Source organism: Selaginella moellendorffii, unplaced genomic scaffold (assembly GCF_000143415.4).
Source record: "Selaginella moellendorffii unplaced genomic scaffold, v1.0 SELMOscaffold_1, whole genome shotgun sequence".
NCBI classification, from domain to species: domain Eukaryota; kingdom Viridiplantae; phylum Streptophyta; class Lycopodiopsida; order Selaginellales; family Selaginellaceae; genus Selaginella; species Selaginella moellendorffii.
The window spans coordinates 2,086,791-2,105,922 of record NW_003314262.1 but is presented as its reverse complement, the minus strand read 5'-3'; the positions used below and the strand labels follow the sequence as shown (position 1 = coordinate 2,105,922).

Here is a 19,132-nt window from a genome sequence, read left to right as displayed (position 1 = left end):
TTATTTTCTAAAGATATTTTAGTAATAAAAACTATATTAGAATATATTAATTTAAAAATAAAAACAATTTATATTCAAAATTATTATAAATAAAATGTGATAAAAACTAGTATAAGTTTAAAATGTACATAATTTTCAGAAATTTTAAATTAAAAAATAAATAAAGTATTTTATTTTAAGAAATTTATCTTATTTTATTTATATATTATACTATCTATAACATTTTTTTCAACAAAAATTTATTTAATTCTTGTATTAAGAAAAATTTTGTTAAGTAAATACCGATAAATTTAGTTTATAATATTAATAAAGACATATTATATTTTATTATTTTATATTTTATTTTAAAATCTGAAATATAAAATATGGAAATTAGAAATTATTTTAAAGTTTTATATTTATTTAAATATTATATTGTAAATTAATTATTACAATTTTAATTACTAATTTATATTTCAGATTTATCTTTCCATAACCATTTAAAATTATAAATATCTAATTAGGAAATCATGCACTAATTGGATATGATAATCTAGTTGTGTAACCTATCTTTAGATTACTAGAGTCTTATACTTGTACAAACAAGTGGTGGTTCAGATTGCATTGATGAATTAACCCAAATTAGCCAAGCTAATTTTATCTATATGATATATACATATACCATACATAGTGACCTCACACTACTCCCCCCTCAAGTATTATTTGATGGAATGGCTAAACATACACCATATGTTAAAAATGATATTGTCCATCCACCAATTGATAAAAATTATAAATCAAGTTAATTTTCTACTCAATATAGTCCAATCCACCAAGGCAATAGAAGGTGAAGAAACTTCACCAACACTAGATCACCTTTTTAATAACTTGATGATAAGCTATACTATGTATTGTAAGACCACCTCTAATACTTTTGCCAAAAACTTTGAAAATTGTGGATATGATGTTGGCAAAACTTAGTCTAAATATTCCATGGAATGATTAGCATCAAACCCACAATAATAGGCAAAACTGTCTTCTACCATCTCATCAATATGTTAACACTCTTCTTGATCTAGCCAAATGAAAGCTTTAGTGGTAGAAGGTCTTGTGGAAAGCATTTGGTTTACAGTCATTCATTATAGTCATTCACTATAGAAAAAACTTTCTATTTATCCAAGTGTGCTGATGACACAACTATTTTCTTCACTACTTCTTCCCACTTTCATTTTTACTATTGTCTTCAAGTCCTCACCTACTTTTTCCTCCTTGGGTCCATGATTGCCCATTGCATGCTTCTCGAGGCCTTTCCATGGAAAGTTTATTCTTTACAAGTTGGATTAGATCTCCCCTTCTAGTGTGTAATTTGAACAGCCAATTTGGCATTTGAAAGTCGCAATTAGCACTCAAAAATGTGCTAATTGGAATTTTCAAATGCTAGATTGGCAGTTCAAATTACACATTGTCCCCTTTATGAAATCCCAATAAGTGGTGATAAACTATAAATTCTCCAACCCAAGCTACTAAGTGTGAACATTGAGTTGCTAAGTTAACCCACTTGTTAACTTCGCTATTTTTTCCATAGTCTCATTTCATCCTTGGTAGTAATATTTATATAAGCCTCAACCATCCCATCACGTCATCTTAAACTAATCCAGCCATCACATATAAAGCATACCATCAAGAGAAAACCTAATACTCATTCATGTGCTAATAACCTAGCCAGAAAAAAGAATTCCACTAGTTGTCAAAGTTAACCATGATGTTTTCCAATATTTCAAAGATGTTAACATCAAGAATGATGTCTATAACTCTTATGTCAAGGACATGGAAAATCCCCTTTATTTGGTATCCTCCCCACTTGCAAAGCACATTAAACTTCTATTTTGCAATTCCCCTATCAACCCTAGGGAGTTCACTCTATGTAAATGACAATAAACTTCTATGTTCAGAAGGGTTTTATTTACCCCTAAGTATACCTATTAAAATATAAAACATACCCTTAAGAATATAAAAACCTACCTACTAAGTATACTAAAGGTAATAAAATGACTTTTTGAGTGCACTATATTCTACCCTATTACAGCTCCACCCCTAAGTCAATACTTGTGGAGGTGGCTAATGGCCAAAGGAGTTCACTAGGTTAAAGTTGAATTTATGAAGTGAACAATAATTGATGAACATGTATGATACTCTGGATGCCTCTTTGAATCCTACCTTGACTTTAACACATAGGTACAATGTATGAACTTTCCCCACAAATGCATGCAGGGAAATAGATATCATGGTTTTGTCCCCATACCTATTATGATCCTCCTCCACCTCTTCACTAAGTGGTGTTTTAGCCTCCAAAACGAAGATGCTCCATTGAGTATCCAACTACTCGATAGAATATAGAAATAATATACCTTCCTTGTCTTCTTGCAAGTGAATTAGAGCCACTTTTCTTTTGATTGGTAATCCTTGACAGACACACTTCCCAAATGTTCTTGGAACTAGAAACATCCATAATCAAAGCCCTTTCCTTACTTTCCTTATTCATTCTATCAATGTAGGAAGCACAAAGAAATGGGCATAAAGGAGTCCTTTGAGCAACTGCTATTGGTGGTCTATTGTTCCATTGATATGACTCTGACATGACAGATCATTCCATAAAGGTAATTGAGTCTCCACATATTAAAATTTGATATCTATGTTTAAGGCAAGCTGTATGGCATGATAGTAATGTCCAACCTTATGCTAGTAGGCAACAAAAAAATATAATAGTGTATGAGAGTGTCCTTTGGCACTTTCTGAACATCAAACTTCAATTTCAACCATGCTTCATTAAATTTTTACAGTGAATAAAACTGTTGCACATAGCAAAGTGTGCAAAGCTTGTTAAAAGGAGATCCACCACCATTGTCAACACAAACTCCTCTACAAGAAAAATTTTGAAATCTTCCCATGATTGGGTCACTTTATATTGCTTTATATATATATAGGATAGTGTCAGTCTGAATCCAAGCCCTTCAAGTTTATAGATGCAAAAGGGACTCATTTCCACTTTGGAATCTCCATGATTGTGAAATATTAATCAAAATGATATATCCACTCTTATCCCGACTGGAATAGTTGTTCTCGTCATCCTCACACTGCAAAGTTTGCAACTTTTTAGTATCTGACTTACCATGAGAAGAAGATTGGCCATTCTTTTTGTCCTGGTCCATCTTCCACAGCCGTATACATCAAGGAAGCATTGGGTCCATCACTTCGAGATAGTACACCTTTCAATTGGCTAACATAAAATACCAGATGAATTTTCACCCCAATTGGCAGCTGCACCCGATAAGCCGCTTTACCAATGCACTTCAGCACTTCATATGGACTAGCATAGCGATAGGAAAGTTTATCACTCTTCCCTGTCCATAAAGGCACTAAGGTGTTCCACTGCTCACTTGACAGAAAAATCACTCACACAAAGACGAGATCACTGACCTTATATTCCCGGAATTGGTGATGCTCATGGGCAAACTTCTCCGCTCTATCTTGAGCTGCTTGCAAATTCCGTTTGCACACCACCAGAATCTCATCAAGTTCTGTGGCTAGATCAGTTGCCACAGAATCAAGCTTATCTTGAACGTCCTTACTCAAATGCAATCCCAACTCCACCGCTATTCGAGGATGCCTTCCAAACATGGCAAAATAAAGACTTAGCTTGGTTCCACTGTGTGGCTATTGTTGTAAGCAAATTGCACCAATAGAAAATATAGATCCTACTGTCCTTGCCTTTGACCAATGCTACAACGTAGCATATCCTCCACCACCTAATTCACACGCTTGGTTTGCCCATCCGTCTGAGGATGATCTCCACTCGAGAGTTTCAAAATCACTTGCATAGCCTTTGCAAAACTTTTTCAAAATCCACTGGTGAACTTTGAATCTCAATCACTAATGATGTCCTCTGGCAAACCAAAATCAAGAAAAACCTTCTCCAAGTAAACTGAAGCCAAGTTTGAGGCACTGACATTCTTTCGAAGAGCCAACAACTACACATACTTCATCAACTGATCCACTATGACCTATACTTGCTCATTTTGCCTTTGTGTTCGTGGCAAACAAGTGATGAAGTCCATAGAGATACTACACTAACAACTCTGAAGAATAAGTAAAGGTTGCAAAAGTCCCCTTGGCTTCTCCCGTGGCACCTTAACCCGCTGATAAAGCTCGCATGATTTACGATATTAGCCTTCATATTCCTCCAATAAAAGTTGCGCTTAATCAACTCATACATCTTCTTCCCCCCAAAGACCGACCTCTGGACGATCATGATAGTGGAATAAAACTTGAGTAATTAACGCATCCACCCGTGGCAAATATACATGGCTATTGTAATAGAGAATCCCATCCACCAATGAGAAAGGGGTTTCCATTTGGTCTCACAAAGAGGCCACCTCAGCATCTTGAGCCTGAGCATGCTCAACCAACTGCCCAAACTCGCTAACCACCTTACTCAAATGATGACAAAATCGTATTTGTAACGTCATCACATGACGAACACAAGAGAAAGCATCTGCCACCACATTTGATTATCCCGGATGATGCTCAATAGGAAACTCCTCAAAGTCCATGAGTTTGACCATCCAACGAACTTGCCTAGTGTTCAACTCCTTCTGTGTGAAAAGATATACAAGGGGTTTATAATCTGTTAACACCATGAACACTGCACTATAAAGATAGTGCCACCACATCTGCAAAGCATGAATAATAGAGAGTAACTCTTATTCATAGGTGGAATAGTGTTGTTTTGCAAAATTCAAAGTTCGACTCTTATATGCAATAAGTTGTCCCTCTTGCATGAGAACTCCTCCTAGTGCATAACCACTCGCATCGCATGTCACCTCGTAAAGTTTCAATGGATCAACAATGCAAAGCACTAGAGTCTCATTTAACAATCGTTTCAACGCCACAAAACTCTCCTTTTGTGGCTTCTTCCACTCGAATAGCACATTCTTGTATAACAACCACGTCAAAGGAATAGCCACCTCTGCAAATTTATGTTGGAAATAGCAGTAGTAACTAGCCATACCAAGAAAACTGTGCAACTTGGCCACTATAGTCGGTGTAAGCTAGTTTTCTACCACATCCACCTTCCTTGGATCTGTCTTGACACCCTTAGATGTCACAATATGGCCTAAATATTCCACTTCTGATTTTGCAAATTCACATTTGCTCTTCTTCGCATAAAGTTTGCTGTCTCGAAGTAATAAAAGAACTTTGCGCAAATGCACCTTATGCTCCATATTCCTTCTAGTATAGAAGAGAATAACCGAAGGAAACATATGATGCCAAAAAGTAAGTAATAAAGGGATAGAACCAAACCATAAGAATCAATGGGAATAACCAAGGGTGGTTATGCGAGTTGGGAGTAAAAAATCAAATGGGTGCTCACACATGTTGTTGTTAACTACCATGATGCTATGGAGAGTCTAAAATATGGAATTATCCATGTTAAACCATATGGCGATTAAAAAGCTTGCAAAAGGAAAAACCTTAATTTGGTAGATGGGAATTCTCCCTTGAATAAGTTATGAGTAGAAATGAATTGTTGGAACTTGGTCCACTAAGATGAACAAAGGATGGCTTTTTCGTATGTCTATAAATATTTCCAAGTGGGATGGTAAGAAATGGCCTTTAATGCCACATATTTTGCCTTTGAAAACCTGAGTGCTAGTCTACTTTGTATCCCTTATGTCTCTAGTAATCCCCTCAAATGAGCCAAATATTAGTGAAGCTGAAGACAGATAGATGCTAATCCTCTAGCACATCCTAGAATGCTATGGATTCCTACCTAAGGCCCAAGGAAATTGCCCTGTTTATGGCGTCTTCACACTATTATAGAAGCAAACATAAAAAGGATAGACTGTAAGTAAGCTGAGTCTTTACAAGAGCTTGTTTAAAGGTTTAGATGTAAGTGATATTTCTAAATTTCTCACTTGACTGGTCCAATATAACATTAAAACCCCTACCATGGATTCTAAAGCTTGAAAAATCCCTGTTTGTGTTGCCTCAAAGACATGTCCTTGATCAAAGAGTGCTCTTGGAGACGCCACAACCCATCAGTTGCCAGCCGGGGTCATCGAGTCAGGTGTTCCAATCGATCAAATATTACGAGGCTGGCATACCTTTAGTAGTGATCATAAAACTCTATCTTCCTATATTGATGCATCCATTAGGATTGAATGATCAATATCTTCTATAGACACAATCTCCTCATAGATTTCTTCTTTAGCTAACTCATTTTAACCAATTCTAACTCTTGTTACTACAAGATCAATGTTGTTGCAACTACCCAGTTAATTTATACACAAAAAACATTATCAAGCTCCTTTCTCTCAATGACAATCACAACTATTGTAGAATTTTGAGGTTATTCTTTCTCTCCAATGGTTTTGAGATGTGTATAATATCCAGACTTGCTGAAGAAATGTGTATGCAAAGGGCCAAGTTAAACTTTTAGAGTTGTGACTCAAACAAGAGGAAATAGAGGCCCATTAAGAAGGATTTTGGGAAGATCCAATGGCTTTCAGATCCACACACTCTAGCTAGTTTAATAGTATTTATAAAATATTGATGATCATTGCTATTGGGGGTAAGGATCAAGAACATTATTAATAGATTCATAAAAATGTTTAACCATATTTTTTCCTATAGTAGCATTGGAGACAAGAACAATATCAAGAATTTTTTATCCAAGCCAAAGCTTCAAATATTCATCAATGCCACTGATGGAAAACATATATAAAATATGGTTCTTGGATAAAAAATTCTTGAATATAAATAACTTATTCAAGGGAGAATTTAGACCATAGGCATAAACTATAATGCCTAAGCTGTCTTCAAAACATTACATGCTGTCAAAACCACATGAAAGCATATATATGGATGAGAATGATTTACACTATATGGTATATCTAGATTGTGGCTTCAACTATTTTGCACATCCAAAAAGTTTTTAAGGGGATTGTTGAAATCTAATATTATTCTTGCATTAGGACGGTTTCAACTATGCACAAAGTAAACAACATAAAAATAGGGCTTTAACCATGAGAATACTAAATTCAAGCTCAAATGCAAGTAATAAGGCAAACATGATTCTACCAGTTTGATATGTTTCAGTAGAAGGTGTAGTTATAGGGAGAGGTGCATTGTTTAGGTATTTTTGCAGGAGTTAAAGCTTCTCTTCAAAGAAATGTACAAATCAAATATGATTTTCTAGGAAGTTTTGAGTATGATGAGCAGCTATAAACTATGTTTAATCAAGAAGTTATTTATATGGTTTATGCATCCGATCATCTCACACAGTGCAAGCTTCTTAAGATGTCAAATGGTAGTAAAATTGGATGTAGAAGATGCCACTGATAGATAACTAGTATTGGTGGAGTGCTCATATTTTAGCCAAGTCTATGGAGCCATAAGTTAAAATAATTTGGAAGGATTGGGAGAATAGTGTTCATAAAAGTTTGATAGTTTAGAAGTCTAGAAAAGTATAATGAGATATAGGGATTTAAGGAAAGTTATTGCTATCAAAGTTCAAGTTTAGATACATATTACTAGGAGTGAAAAGTATAATTTCTTCCAATAGTTTCTGTCTACAGTAGGATCAAAGCTTAAGCATAGTGCCTAAAGTGACTCAGGTGCAAGTTAGGTATAGACTTACTATAGTGACTAGGTATACAAAGAAATATTTAAAATGTCTTTTTAACCTATTTTGACACATATATATCTTTTAATTTATCCATACTACACTTTATTATTGAAATATTTAGTTTCTTTAGTACTATATATCCTTACTCTAATATTGTTGTTGCTCATTCTTATTCCATCACTAAGCCCATTTGTCCCTTTTAGCCCCTCTTTCAAAAACAATATTGAAGCATTAGGGTATAAGGAGAAAATAAGAAAAATAAAAGAGAAAAAAAGTGAGAAAGGAAAAACTGAATATTAAAAAAGCCATTTTTTAATAATAACTGATAAAAAAGAAAGACAATTTATGCTAGGAGTGTATATTGTTTTCAACTTTTACCCTACGGTAATTTACTTGAGTTTTAGGTTTTAGGCTGGGATAAAACTAAACTCCCAAATATATAGTTAAGGAGAAAAGGAATCTAAACACAAAATGACTCTCGAATATACAGCTTGAACAAGCATAGAACGACATTGGAATAATTCTAATACTAGCAGGCAAAACAGAGCTAAATGAAATCAAATATTATTTCAGCATATCTTTAGGACAATTATGAAAAGTTACTAAATATGGAATAATGCTAGACATAGTAATAATGAGACATGATAGCAATAATGTGTGGTGGACACAGTAAACTATAGTGACTAAAGCTCAATATACAAAGATTCTTATCAAGGACAAAATAAAAAAGAATTAAAAACTAGGTTGAGTATGCTCAGCGAAAAACACATAGGAGTTTTTATTTTATATTTATTTAACCAAGTACAAATTTTAAGCCCAATTTACTAATACTTTAAATAAGAGGGAATAAAAAAGAAACTAACAATATATTGCCATTTGTGGCAGAAAGAATATCTAAAAAGAGTCACTAACAAATAACTTTTGATACTTGTTTGAAGTGTGCACCTTGGTATAAAGTGTGTTTACATTCGGCTCACTATATAGAAGAAGGAAAATAATAGGCAGCTTTAGGTAGATCCAAACTAGAAGATGCTACAACTAGTACTAGGTACTACTTACCAATCAATGATCTTAACATCAATGGATCACACAGCTTGGAGTTGATGAAAGAAGGATGGAAGAACCACCTTTTCGGAAGTGATGGCATTAATCTCTCAGCGGAAAATCTCACTAACGAAAACGAGAACCAAGCGATGAGCTAGCTTTCATCCTTTTGCTGGCATTCGACCCCTGCCTGCCACGGAGAACATAGTGGAGAGCAAAGCATATGGAGCAGCGTTTTGTGGATCCAGCTCTATAACATAATCGGCAGCACGCCTCCCTTGCTCAAAATCACGATGTATCCGGCAAGCTCCCAGCAAAGTCATCCACGCAACATCGTTGGCTTGGAAGGGCATCCTGTTTAGTACCTCCTGGGCCTCCTCCAGCCTGCCTACTCGTCCCAGGATGTCTACTACGCACACGTAGTGCTTGGTGTTCGTCGCAATCCCATAATCAACCCCGGCCGAGAGAAACAAATCCAGGCCCTGTTGGATCGACCCACCGTGACTGCACGCGAAGAGGACGCTGAGAAACGTTAACTCGTCCGGCATGATCCCCTCCAAGCCCATCATGTGGATGATCTCCACACAATCTTCCAAGCCACCCTTCGTGCAAGCCGCGGCCAGCATGGAGTTCCAAGTGACAAGGTTCCTCCTGGATTTCATGTCGAGGAAGACGTTCCGTGCCTGCTCCAGACTCCCACACTTGCCGTATAAGTTTATCAGTGCCGTGCCAATAGCCTCGTCTCTTTCCAAGCCGCTTCTCTCGAGCAAAACTTCTCCTGTTTCGAGAGCTCCCAGGCCGGAGCATGCCGCAAGAACGCCTACCATCGTCAAGCTATCGGGTGGAAGGTCCATCTTTTGGTAAAGCCGGACTGCTTCTCCTCCGTGGCCGTTTCTAGCAAATCCAGTGATCATAACGTTCCAAGTTACGATGTCCTTGCCTTCGATGCCATCAAAGACGCTTCTTGCAGTATCCACGTCGTGGCATTTGGAGTAAAAATCCACCAGAGTAGTGCCTACAATAACATCCTTGTCATACCCCACAGAAACGGTGTGCAAATGAACTTTCTGACCTTCAGCAAGCGCTTCTGCATCTGCACAGACGCTGACGATGGAGGAAAATGTGAACCGGTTCTTCTCCATTCCCTCCAAGTCCATGTTCCGATAGACAAGAAGCGCCCCTTTGGCATCCTCGTTTCGAGAGTACGCCGTGAGCAAAGCAGTCCATAAAACAATGTCCTTGGAAGCGACTCTATCAAAAACAGCTTTTGCTTCTTCCATGCACCTGCAGCAGCCATACATTTTTATTAGTGTCGTGGCAACGAAGCAGCTGGAATCAAATCCCGACGCTGCAATGAGAGCATGAATCGCCTTACCTTCAGCCAAGGCCTCACTCGCAGAGCAAGCATGGAGAACCGAAATGAATGTAAACTTGTCCGGTTTCAGTCCCTCCAGTTCCATCTTTTGGTGGACTCCCAAGGCCTCCTTCCCATCTCCATCCCCTGCATAAGAACCGATTAGAACGTTCCAGGAGACGAGATTTTTATGAGGCACGCTGTCAAAAACGCTTTTGGCAAGCACCAAGTTCCCTCCCTTACCATACATGTTGACAAGAGAGTTAGAAACGTCCAAGCCGGAGCTGCTGACGCCAATGCATCTATGGAATGCCGATCCTTGTTTTACAGCACCGCCGCTGGAGCATGCATCAAGGATGCTGACGATCGTTAGCTCGTTGGGCTTCTGACCTTCGAGGCTCATTCTGCTGAAGAGATAGATAGCTTCTCTGACGAACTTGTTGTGAGCGAATGCCGCGATCAAGGCATCCCAAGGCATCACTCCGAGTTGACGCATCTCCTTAAAAACCTGTACTGCTCCATCCAAGTCACCGCACTCGCTGTACATGTTGATAAGAGCTCCTCCCACTGAGAGAGTCGATAGAAGCCCCAAGCTCGCAACCTCGGCATGGATCTTCCTGCCCGCTTCTAAAAACCCCGTAGCAGCACAGGCTACAAGAAGATTCACAAAAGTGACGCTGTTCGGTTCCACCAGAGCTCGCCTCATTTCCTGGTAGAGATGCAACGCTTCCAAACCACACCCGTTCTGTGCGTAAGCTCCAACCATGGAGTTCCAGCAGACTCTGTCTCTCTCTCGAGCTTGCTCAAAACACTGCTTGGCCTCCTCCAGCCTCAAGAACCTCCCATACATGTTAACCAGGCTAGTCGATACGAGAACGTCTACCGGAAATCCACTGGCTTTGATATACTCGTGGACCAATCTTCCTTCTTCGATGTCCATGCAAGCTCCAAGAACATTAACGAAACTCACACTGTCTGGAGCAACGTCCATCTTCCAGAACAAATCCACGGCCTTGCCATAGCGCCCGTTCTGTGCATACGCGGTTAGCATGGCATTCCAGGAAACCACTGTTTTCTCAGCTATACCATCAAAGACGTACCTTGCGTCGTCCACCCTTCCACCGCTTCCATACATGCTAACCAGAGCATTGGCAAGCGTCGTGTTGGATCCAAATCCACTCTCCAGAACCTGGTCGTGGATTCTTGTCCCGTGTTCTCCTTCGCCCTTCCAGCCATCGAGAACACTGACGAAGGTGGTAGCATCGGGCTTGATCCCCTCGAAGCACATAAGACGATAGAGCCTCACAGCCTCCTCGCAATGCCCGTTCTGGGCATACGCTGCGAGCATCGCGTTCCAGGACACGCGATTCCTCTCCACCAGCGTCGCAAACACCGCCTTGGCCTCCTCCAAGTGCCCACACTTCCCATACATGCTCACCAGCGCGGTGGCCACGATGATCTCGGATTCATACCCTAGAGACCGCGCACTGGCATGGATGCCGCGGCCCTCTTCCAGATCCCCGGCCACGGCGCACGCCTTGAGAGCACTGACGAGCGTCACATTGTCGATCGCCATGCCGCGCGACTGGATCTCGCGAAACAGGCCCAGGGCCTCGCGGCCGTGGCCATTGTCGGCGTAGGCGCCGAGCATGATCGTCCAGGAGAAGATATTTCGGCGCTGGATGCGATCGAAAACCTCCCTGGCGTCACGGACGCTGCCGCATTTGCCGTAGGCCTGGACGAGGAGATTGCCGAGGTACCTGTCGCCCCCGAATCCATCCCTGGCAATCTCCCACTGCGCTTGCTTGGCGGCGGTCAGATCTCGGGCGCTGGCGCAGTCCCGCAGGATCGACGCGTGCGAGGAGATCGCGATGGCGGTGGCGTCGCGCTCGCCGGACATTCATGGAAAAATCGATAAACCCTAAAACAGAGAATATCCCAATTTTCAAATCGCCCCGGGTTTTCTAAGGAATATCTCTATTCCTTAGTGGAGACCGTCAGACAAACTATATACCATAAAATGTAGAAAATGAATTAATGCTATTTTATATTGATTATGAAAAGAGGTTTAGTGCTATTGTTGTTCAACTTGTATAATTGTTATAAATTAGGTTGTTAAATTGATATTTGATGAGCATTATTCAATTGGTTCAAATAGTGTCTGCTAAATATTTGGGCAACTCAACTTTGATTATATAAAAACTTAATGAACATTATACCATCTGCACTAAGTGTGGATACACTGCTTGTTGCTGCCTCTGTAGCTGCCGCTATCCCCTGGAAGTCCCCTTAAAAGGTAGTAGAACATCGCCCATCTCACTTGCTCTTCCTAACTTCCACATGGCACGTAGAAGCTTAGCAGCGAGGTAGAAATCCAGCCGACAACGAGAGTCCAAAACATCGGTCTTCTAGCACGAAACCACACCCTTCTTTGCATAAAGGTTGACGTTCTCCCTTGGAGCTCGTCTTGGTCTTGTGGAATGCCAGCACGAAAGGGAGCGTCTTCCGCTAGAAACATGCACCTGGGACACACAACCCTTTTCACAAAAAGAAATCACGCTTGTCTGTCTCGGTCAATTTTCAATTGACTTTCCTTGTTTAAACTTTTGACCACTGTTGAAGCTGAAACAAGAAACAAGCATCGATCTTTCCCCCAGGTTTGGATCGTCAATGACTGCACACAGTTATATGGATTTAGCTTCAAACACCTCAGCTGGAAATGGAGACTCTGGAGCACCAAAACTTTCACCACCATCACAAACAAGCTTCTTCCCTCCAAATCCTCAAGTTCCTCCAGCTCCAAGACTTTATCACCCTCGAGGTAAAAAGAGCTCCAAACCATCACTTAATCTTTTTTCTCTTCTTTTTCAACTCAAATCCTCCAAACTGTTCCAGGCATGGCGATCCTGTCTTGTCGAATGTCTCGCAACCATAGCCTTCGTCTTCTCCAGCATACTCATCATCGTCAGCTCCTCGCAGCAAAGCAGCAGCGGATCACCCATGGCTTCCATCGCGATCCTCCACTCCATCCTCGTCTTCATCATCATCCTCTCCGTGGCTCCCTCCTCTGGTGGTCACTTCAATCCTTGTATCACCTTCCTGGCCATGGTTCTCGGCTATGTCTCCCCCTCCAAGCTCGTCATGTACACGGGAGCTCAATGCGTCGGCTCCATCTTCGCTTCCCTGTGTGCGAAGCTCGTCCTCCCTGACGACCTCGCTCTTAAGTTCGCGCTTGGCGGCTGTGTCATGCAAAACTCGGCCGGGTCAGGACTTTCAATAGGCTCGGCCTTCGTCGCCGAGAGCATGTTCACGTTTGTTCTCATGTTCGTCGTCGCCAACCTGGCACTAGATCCATTCCAAGGACGGGCTTTTGGAGCAATCCTGCCACCATCTTTCATCGGCGCTGCTGTTGGACTGCTGATTTTCGCGTCTGGGGGACTTGTGGTGGGATACTCTGGAGCGGGGATGAATCCGGCAAGGTGTCTCGGCCCGGCAGTCGTGATGGGATCAAGTTCCACTCGAGATGGTCACTGGGTATGGTGGATTGCTCCTTACTCTGCCACTGTGATGGTTTCGGTTCTCTACTGCCTGGTTCCACCACACCACGCGTTGTATCGCGGCCGCGAGGACTTAGACTTAGTAAGCAGCGTCAAGGAAGCCTTTCACCCTCCAATTGTTGTGAGCTGAAACGAGTGAATCGAGTTAACCGGGTGAAAGCTCAAGTGGTGTACTGACCGTAAATTATTAGTGCCTCTATACAAATCAAGTTTTCCCTAGACCATTTGAAACTCTTTGCTGTTTCTTCCACATAAATCTTCCACAGCCAGTTTTTCGGACAGGACATTGCCCGCTCTGGCTTGAATGAGCAATTCACGTGGTTGTGAAATTTACAGCGAGAACAAGTAATTATGCTTCAACAAAGAAGAATTTTGTGACAGATGTAATGATGACAATGAATAAGCTAAATTGTGACCATGGCCCCACTTAGTTTGAAATGCTTAGCAATGGTTTGGATCTACCTAAAGCTATTTACTATTCTTCAGGTTTCTATAATTATGGCAGAGTAACAAGAAATAAAAAAAATTTATTCCTCTCGACCTCAAACAAACGACTGCCACATTCTTGTGAGAGCTGCAGGTCCCGATTCACTCCAGGACTTTTGCATCCCACGAAAAAACATCAATGAAGGTTTCACCAAGTGCAGAGGTATCTTCAAAATACTTCCATTTGAGCTTATTCCGCGCCAAGGTGGACACCTCTGATTTCGCTCAAGCGATGGTCAGCATGGGATTGTCTGGGTGCGAAACTATCTCGATCCCAAGGGAGTTGCGAGAGCTCGCAGTCATCCTCGGGCGAGGAAGCTCGTCTATGTAGAGAAGGGATTGTGGTGGGCGGCTTTGTGGACACAAGTTCAGTTACAAGGTCTTGGAAAAGTTGCATGAGATTGAAAATTTGAAAATTGGGATATTCGTTTTTTTAGGGTGTATCGGAATGTCGACAGCCTCGCACGCATCGATCCTGCGCCAGCACCTGCAGAGCGAGATTTCCAGGGATGGATTGATACCTTGGCAATCTCCTCGTCCAGGCATTGTCAATTGCCATGCCACACGAGCCCCAGCACCTTGTCGGCATAGGCAGTGAGCATGATCATCCAGGAGAAGATATTTCGGCACTGGATGCGATCGAAAACCTCCCTGGCATCGCGGATGCCGCCGCATTTGCCATAGGTGACACTCGTCAGTCGTGCGCCATGGCCGGGGGTCTGGAAAGGGCCGCGGGATCCACGCCAGTGCGCGTATGAATCCAAGATCGTTGTGGCTACTGCGCTCGTTAGCATGTATGGGAAGTGTGTATGGCATCAAACACATACCTTGCTTCTTCCACCGTTTCCATACATGCTAACCAGCGCATTGGCAAACGGCATGTTGGATCCAAATCCACTCTCCGCAACCTCCCATTATCACCTTCGCCCTTCCAGCCATCAAGAATGCTGACAAAGGTGGTAGATTCCCTCGAAACACGTGAGATAATAGCCCATCTGGACGACAGACTAGTGTTGGTTATCCCTGTGGCAGCTCCGGACGAAGACTCGGAGGGGGACAAGGTCCCCTCCTCGTCCTCTACATCCGGGCAAGGTAAAACTGGGTGTGATAAGCCATACAACAGCTACGGGTTTAACCACACGGCAATTTCTAGCGAGGCCGCCGCCGCCACCACTGCGAGAAGCGGCGGTGTGAGCAGCGCCAAGCCTGCTTTTACAATTGCTGGCAAACGGGTGTACGAAACAATTCATTGGTAAATAATTGGTGGCAGGAGTCAAGAACTTAACCAGTAACTCCACCATCACCCAAAATGTTTCGTCCATGGGCTTCCTCATAGCCCCCGCCACCAGTGCCGCCGCCACCATCACATCCTTCTCTCCGCCGCTTCTAGCTCTGGTTCAAGTTCGGCTCCAGCTCCGGCTCCTCCGGCAGCTCCAGCATGGGTCAGTCCCTTTCAAGCTCAGCAGGCTTCGGTGTCGACGAGCGATGAGATCTCGGGGCTTTTCAGGTCTGATCATATAATGTAATCCATTGTCGTCTAGTCCGGTCAGGATACCTGGCTTTCACTCAGGCGACCCGGGTTCGAATCCCGGCAATGGAACAATCGCGCAGATCAGATAATTAGGTTTATATTTTTGTGTTTTAGTGCATTTAGCCTTCATCAACTCACAGATGCCATGGCTCAAGATCAATCCGGTCTTAGCAGCTCTCTTCCTCTTCCTCTCACTTGCACAAATCTTCCCAATGTCGTACATAACAGCATCAGTCAAGGACTTTTGCATTCCAAGTGGACGTTCTGCAAGCCATACTCTCAGATATCTTCAAAGGACTTCTACTCAAGTGGGCTTTGCAACGGACCCAAGTCCTTTGCTTTGTCCCAAGCTATTGTGAGCACATTTCCACTAATGGGGCTCATCTCGGCCCATTTGTGGACTTGAAGAACAACTTGAAAGAGGCTGATCTATTTGTTATACCCAAGGCGTGCTTCACTATATCATGAATGTGGGAGATCGCAAGTTGTAGTTTTGGGCTTTCCAAACAGCCATGCCTTGCAGATCTCATCCTTATCACTGTTTGGACCAAAGCTGCCGATAGCCTCACATTGATTGCACGAAAATTTTAAGGACAATGCCGTTATCCAATCTCTTGCCTGACAAAGATGATCCGCCGATGCCCATGAAACCCTCTTTCCCCTCGAACGCCGGAGCCTATTGTCGTGTGGCCGCATCATCGCCAGGACCCAAATCCCGGGGGCAACGAAGTGGTGGCCGCCATTCACAAAATAGAGGCTAAAGAACTAGACGTCGATTTGCAAAAAAATTGCCTGGGGAGTTAATTCATATGTTGTTTAGAATTGTGGCAAAACGAGAGCTCTCTACTCTCAAGAGATTACATTCTTGTCGTCACATCCAGGACTTCAAGAGAGTAATCAAAGATTTTCAAATCACATATGATCAGAAACTCTGGTTTTATATGAGAGCTTGAAAGGCTTGGGTTTTTATGCTGGAGAAATTTCTTCACAATCTCAAGGCAACGGTTTCTGAGAAAACGGAGTGGTGTAATAGAAGTTGCAATCCCCGCCCAGGTGGTATCCACAAGTTGATCGTTTTGTTCCACCTGGAGCAAAACCCTAGCCTCGTCATGTGATTGTCATTTTGTCTTAAGGTATATTTGCAAAATGTAAAGATTATCTTGAACATTATGGTGTTGTTTTCTTTTTTAAATTTGCAAGTTTCATTTCATATATTTAGTGGGATAATCACAAACTTACTAAATAGACACTTTTCATAAATAACCAATGGGACCAAATAAGATTAGTAAGGCATGATAGTAAAAGTGTTTAACACCCACATTAAATTATCATTTAACGATATTAAGGGACTAATGTCAATATGCAAGGGTTCTTAGCAAGCCAATGCAAGATTACACTTAAATCCATAACATTCTTGTGAGCGTGAGATCGAACAACACCAACACAGGGCCCTTCCAGAGCAAGGGATTCCTCACCACAACAACAAGGTATAGAGACTATGGCTGGCCATCTTTTGGAACGTCATTCATTGCATGCTAAACAAACTTCTTATAAATCTTATGCAACTTATCAATGGTCCTCCTGGCTAGACTAAAAGTCACCTCCAAAACCTTGTAACTCAACTTGGGTCCAAACAAAGAAAAGGATGGGATCTGGAAGGAAAGATTCTTGCTATTTAAAATGGCCAAAACTATAGTGTGATCTTCTTCAATGTTGATCAAATAGTGAAGAACTCCACGGGAAATTATAAAAAAATCACTCGCAGTCAAATTCCTCGCAAAGAGCCCGTTGTTAATGTCCACAAAGCCGGCCTCCACAAATCCCTTCTCCAAATAGATGAGCTCGCTTGCCTGAGGATGAGCGTGAGCTCTCGCAACTCCTTTGGGGCCGAGATAGTTTCATGCCACGGACAATCCCATCGTGTTGAGTGCCAGAAATGTGCTGACAACAGCTTGAGCGAAATCAAACGCGTTGGGCTTGTGTGAGGTATCCACCTTGCTCGAGTGGAAGTCTTTTGAAGATACCTTTGAGTACGGCTTGCACTTCATGAAACCTTCACTAATATTGTTCCGTGGAATGCAAACGTCCTCGGGATCTGCAGCTCTCACAAGCACAAGAATGTGGCAATCGTTCAAGGATGAGAAAATAGAGAAAGCAATTAAAGTGAATACATTTGCATAGCCATGAGTGATTTTATTTGCTGTCGTGATTTGGACGCCACGTAAAAGCTGGTATTGCAAAGCCAAGTCAAAATTATTAGTAATAGGGCAAAGAAATACGAATATATAGTTTATTGAGAATAACTATATATCTGGTGATACAAATGTATAAAAATTCTTAAAGCATTTAAATAACAAATAAGCTTATAAGGAAAAATTAAATAAAGAAGAATCTTCAACAATTTATTGCTACAGAGATTAGATTGAATCTTGTCGCTTAATACATGAAAGGATGGAACGCTTAGAAACCCTCATGCTTGAAGTATAAATAGCATATAGATAGATATGTCTGTATGTATCAAGCTTCTAAACGAATTCCTTATAAATTTCGTGCAGCGCATCAATGGAGGCTGAAGGACGCTTCCAGGACTTCATACGGCAGCTTTGGTCCAAACAATGCAAAGGACGGGATCTGGAAGGCAGGATTCTGGCTGTTTAGAAAGCCCAAAACTACACTTTGTGTCGCTCCCACATTCATGATATAGTGAAGCATGCCTCGGCCTCTTTCAAGTTGTGAGCAAAGAGCTTGTTGTTTGAGTCCACAAATCCAACCTCTATAACACCTTTTTCAACATCAACAAGCTCGCTTGCCCGTGGATGAGCGTGACTTCTCACCACTCCTCCTGGCCCGAGATAGATCCGAGCCACTGAAAAGCCCATTGTGTTGAGCCCCGGAAATGTGCTCACAATAGCTTGGGAGAACGCGAAGGACTTGGGTGGGCTCGAGGCAACAGCACCGTCTCGAAGCACACTAGAGTAGAAGTCCTTTGAAGATACCTGGGAACGACTGGAACGTCCATTTGGAATGCAAATGTCCTCGACTGGATCTGGATCGGACGCTGTTACAACATTGAGAGGGAAGATCTTTGCAAGTGAGAGGAAGAGGAAGAAAGCTGCCAACAGCGGATTGATCTGGAAAGCCATAGCAAAATCTGTATAGTTGATGAAGGCTACAATGTTCAGAGGCTTTAAATCAGTGGGGTCGGAATATTTGCACGTTTTGAGACTTGCAAACAGTCTACGAACTAAAGCCACAGAAAACTAATATATGTACTTTATCATCTGTATCTTAGACTTTTAATCCATGTTACGGTGTCTATACGCTGTTAGATCTATACCTAATCGTTTTAAAATTAAATCTCTCTATGTAGATATGTACGTGATCTCTGAGATTGTTGCCTTGGTGAAAGCCTGGCTAGTTCATAGCATAATCGCAAGGTTTGTTTTTTTGTTGCCAATGCATGTTTAAAATTTAGATAGTAGAATTGATCTTTT

General features: G+C 41.6%; 2 protein-coding genes and 1 non-coding gene across 3 annotated transcripts; 1 reads left to right on the top strand and 2 right to left on the bottom strand.

The window, feature by feature from the left end:
- Positions 1-8,661: 8,661 nt before the first annotated feature.
- LOC9630091 (pentatricopeptide repeat-containing protein At2g39620) lies at positions 8,662-11,964 on the bottom strand. Its single transcript, XM_024686070.1, has 2 exons — positions 10,308-11,964; positions 8,662-10,211 (listed from the first exon to the last, which is right to left on the bottom strand). Exons 1-2 carry the CDS (start codon positions 11,962-11,964, stop codon positions 8,872-8,874), a joined length of 2,997 nt encoding a protein of 998 aa, XP_024541838.1. The 3' UTR covers positions 8,662-8,871.
- A 3,669-nt stretch (positions 11,965-15,633) lies between these two features.
- On the top strand, positions 15,634-15,707 carry TRNAE-UUC. Its single transcript has one exon. It is a non-coding gene; the product is annotated as a tRNA-Glu (tRNA).
- A 1,829-nt stretch (positions 15,708-17,536) lies between these two features.
- Positions 17,537-18,781, bottom strand: LOC9657215 (germin-like protein subfamily T member 2). The gene is made up of 2 exons (XM_002961426.2): positions 18,353-18,781; positions 17,537-17,866 (listed from the first exon to the last, which is right to left on the bottom strand). Exons 1-2 carry the CDS (start codon positions 18,779-18,781, stop codon positions 17,537-17,539), a joined length of 759 nt encoding a protein of 252 aa, XP_002961472.2.
- Between the last annotated feature and the right edge of the window lie 351 nt (positions 18,782-19,132).

Bases quoted from the DNA above. Each gene is read 5' to 3' on its own strand.
- LOC9630091 (XM_024686070.1), bottom strand. From the start codon at position 11,964: ATGTCCGGCGAGCGCGACGCCACCGCCATCGCGATCTCCTCGCACGCG. The intron at 10,212-10,307 runs GTAAGGGAGGGA...GTTCTTATGCAG, and splicing joins CTCTCTTGTCAACATGTATG to GGGATGGAGATGGGAAGGAG.
- LOC9657215 (XM_002961426.2), bottom strand. From the start codon at position 18,781: ATGGCTTTCCAGATCAATCCGCTGTTGGCAGCTTTCTTCCTCTTCCTC. The intron at 17,867-18,352 runs GCATGCTTCACT...TTGCAATACCAG, and splicing joins ACAACTTGAAAGAGGCCGAG to CTTTTACGTGGCGTCCAAAT.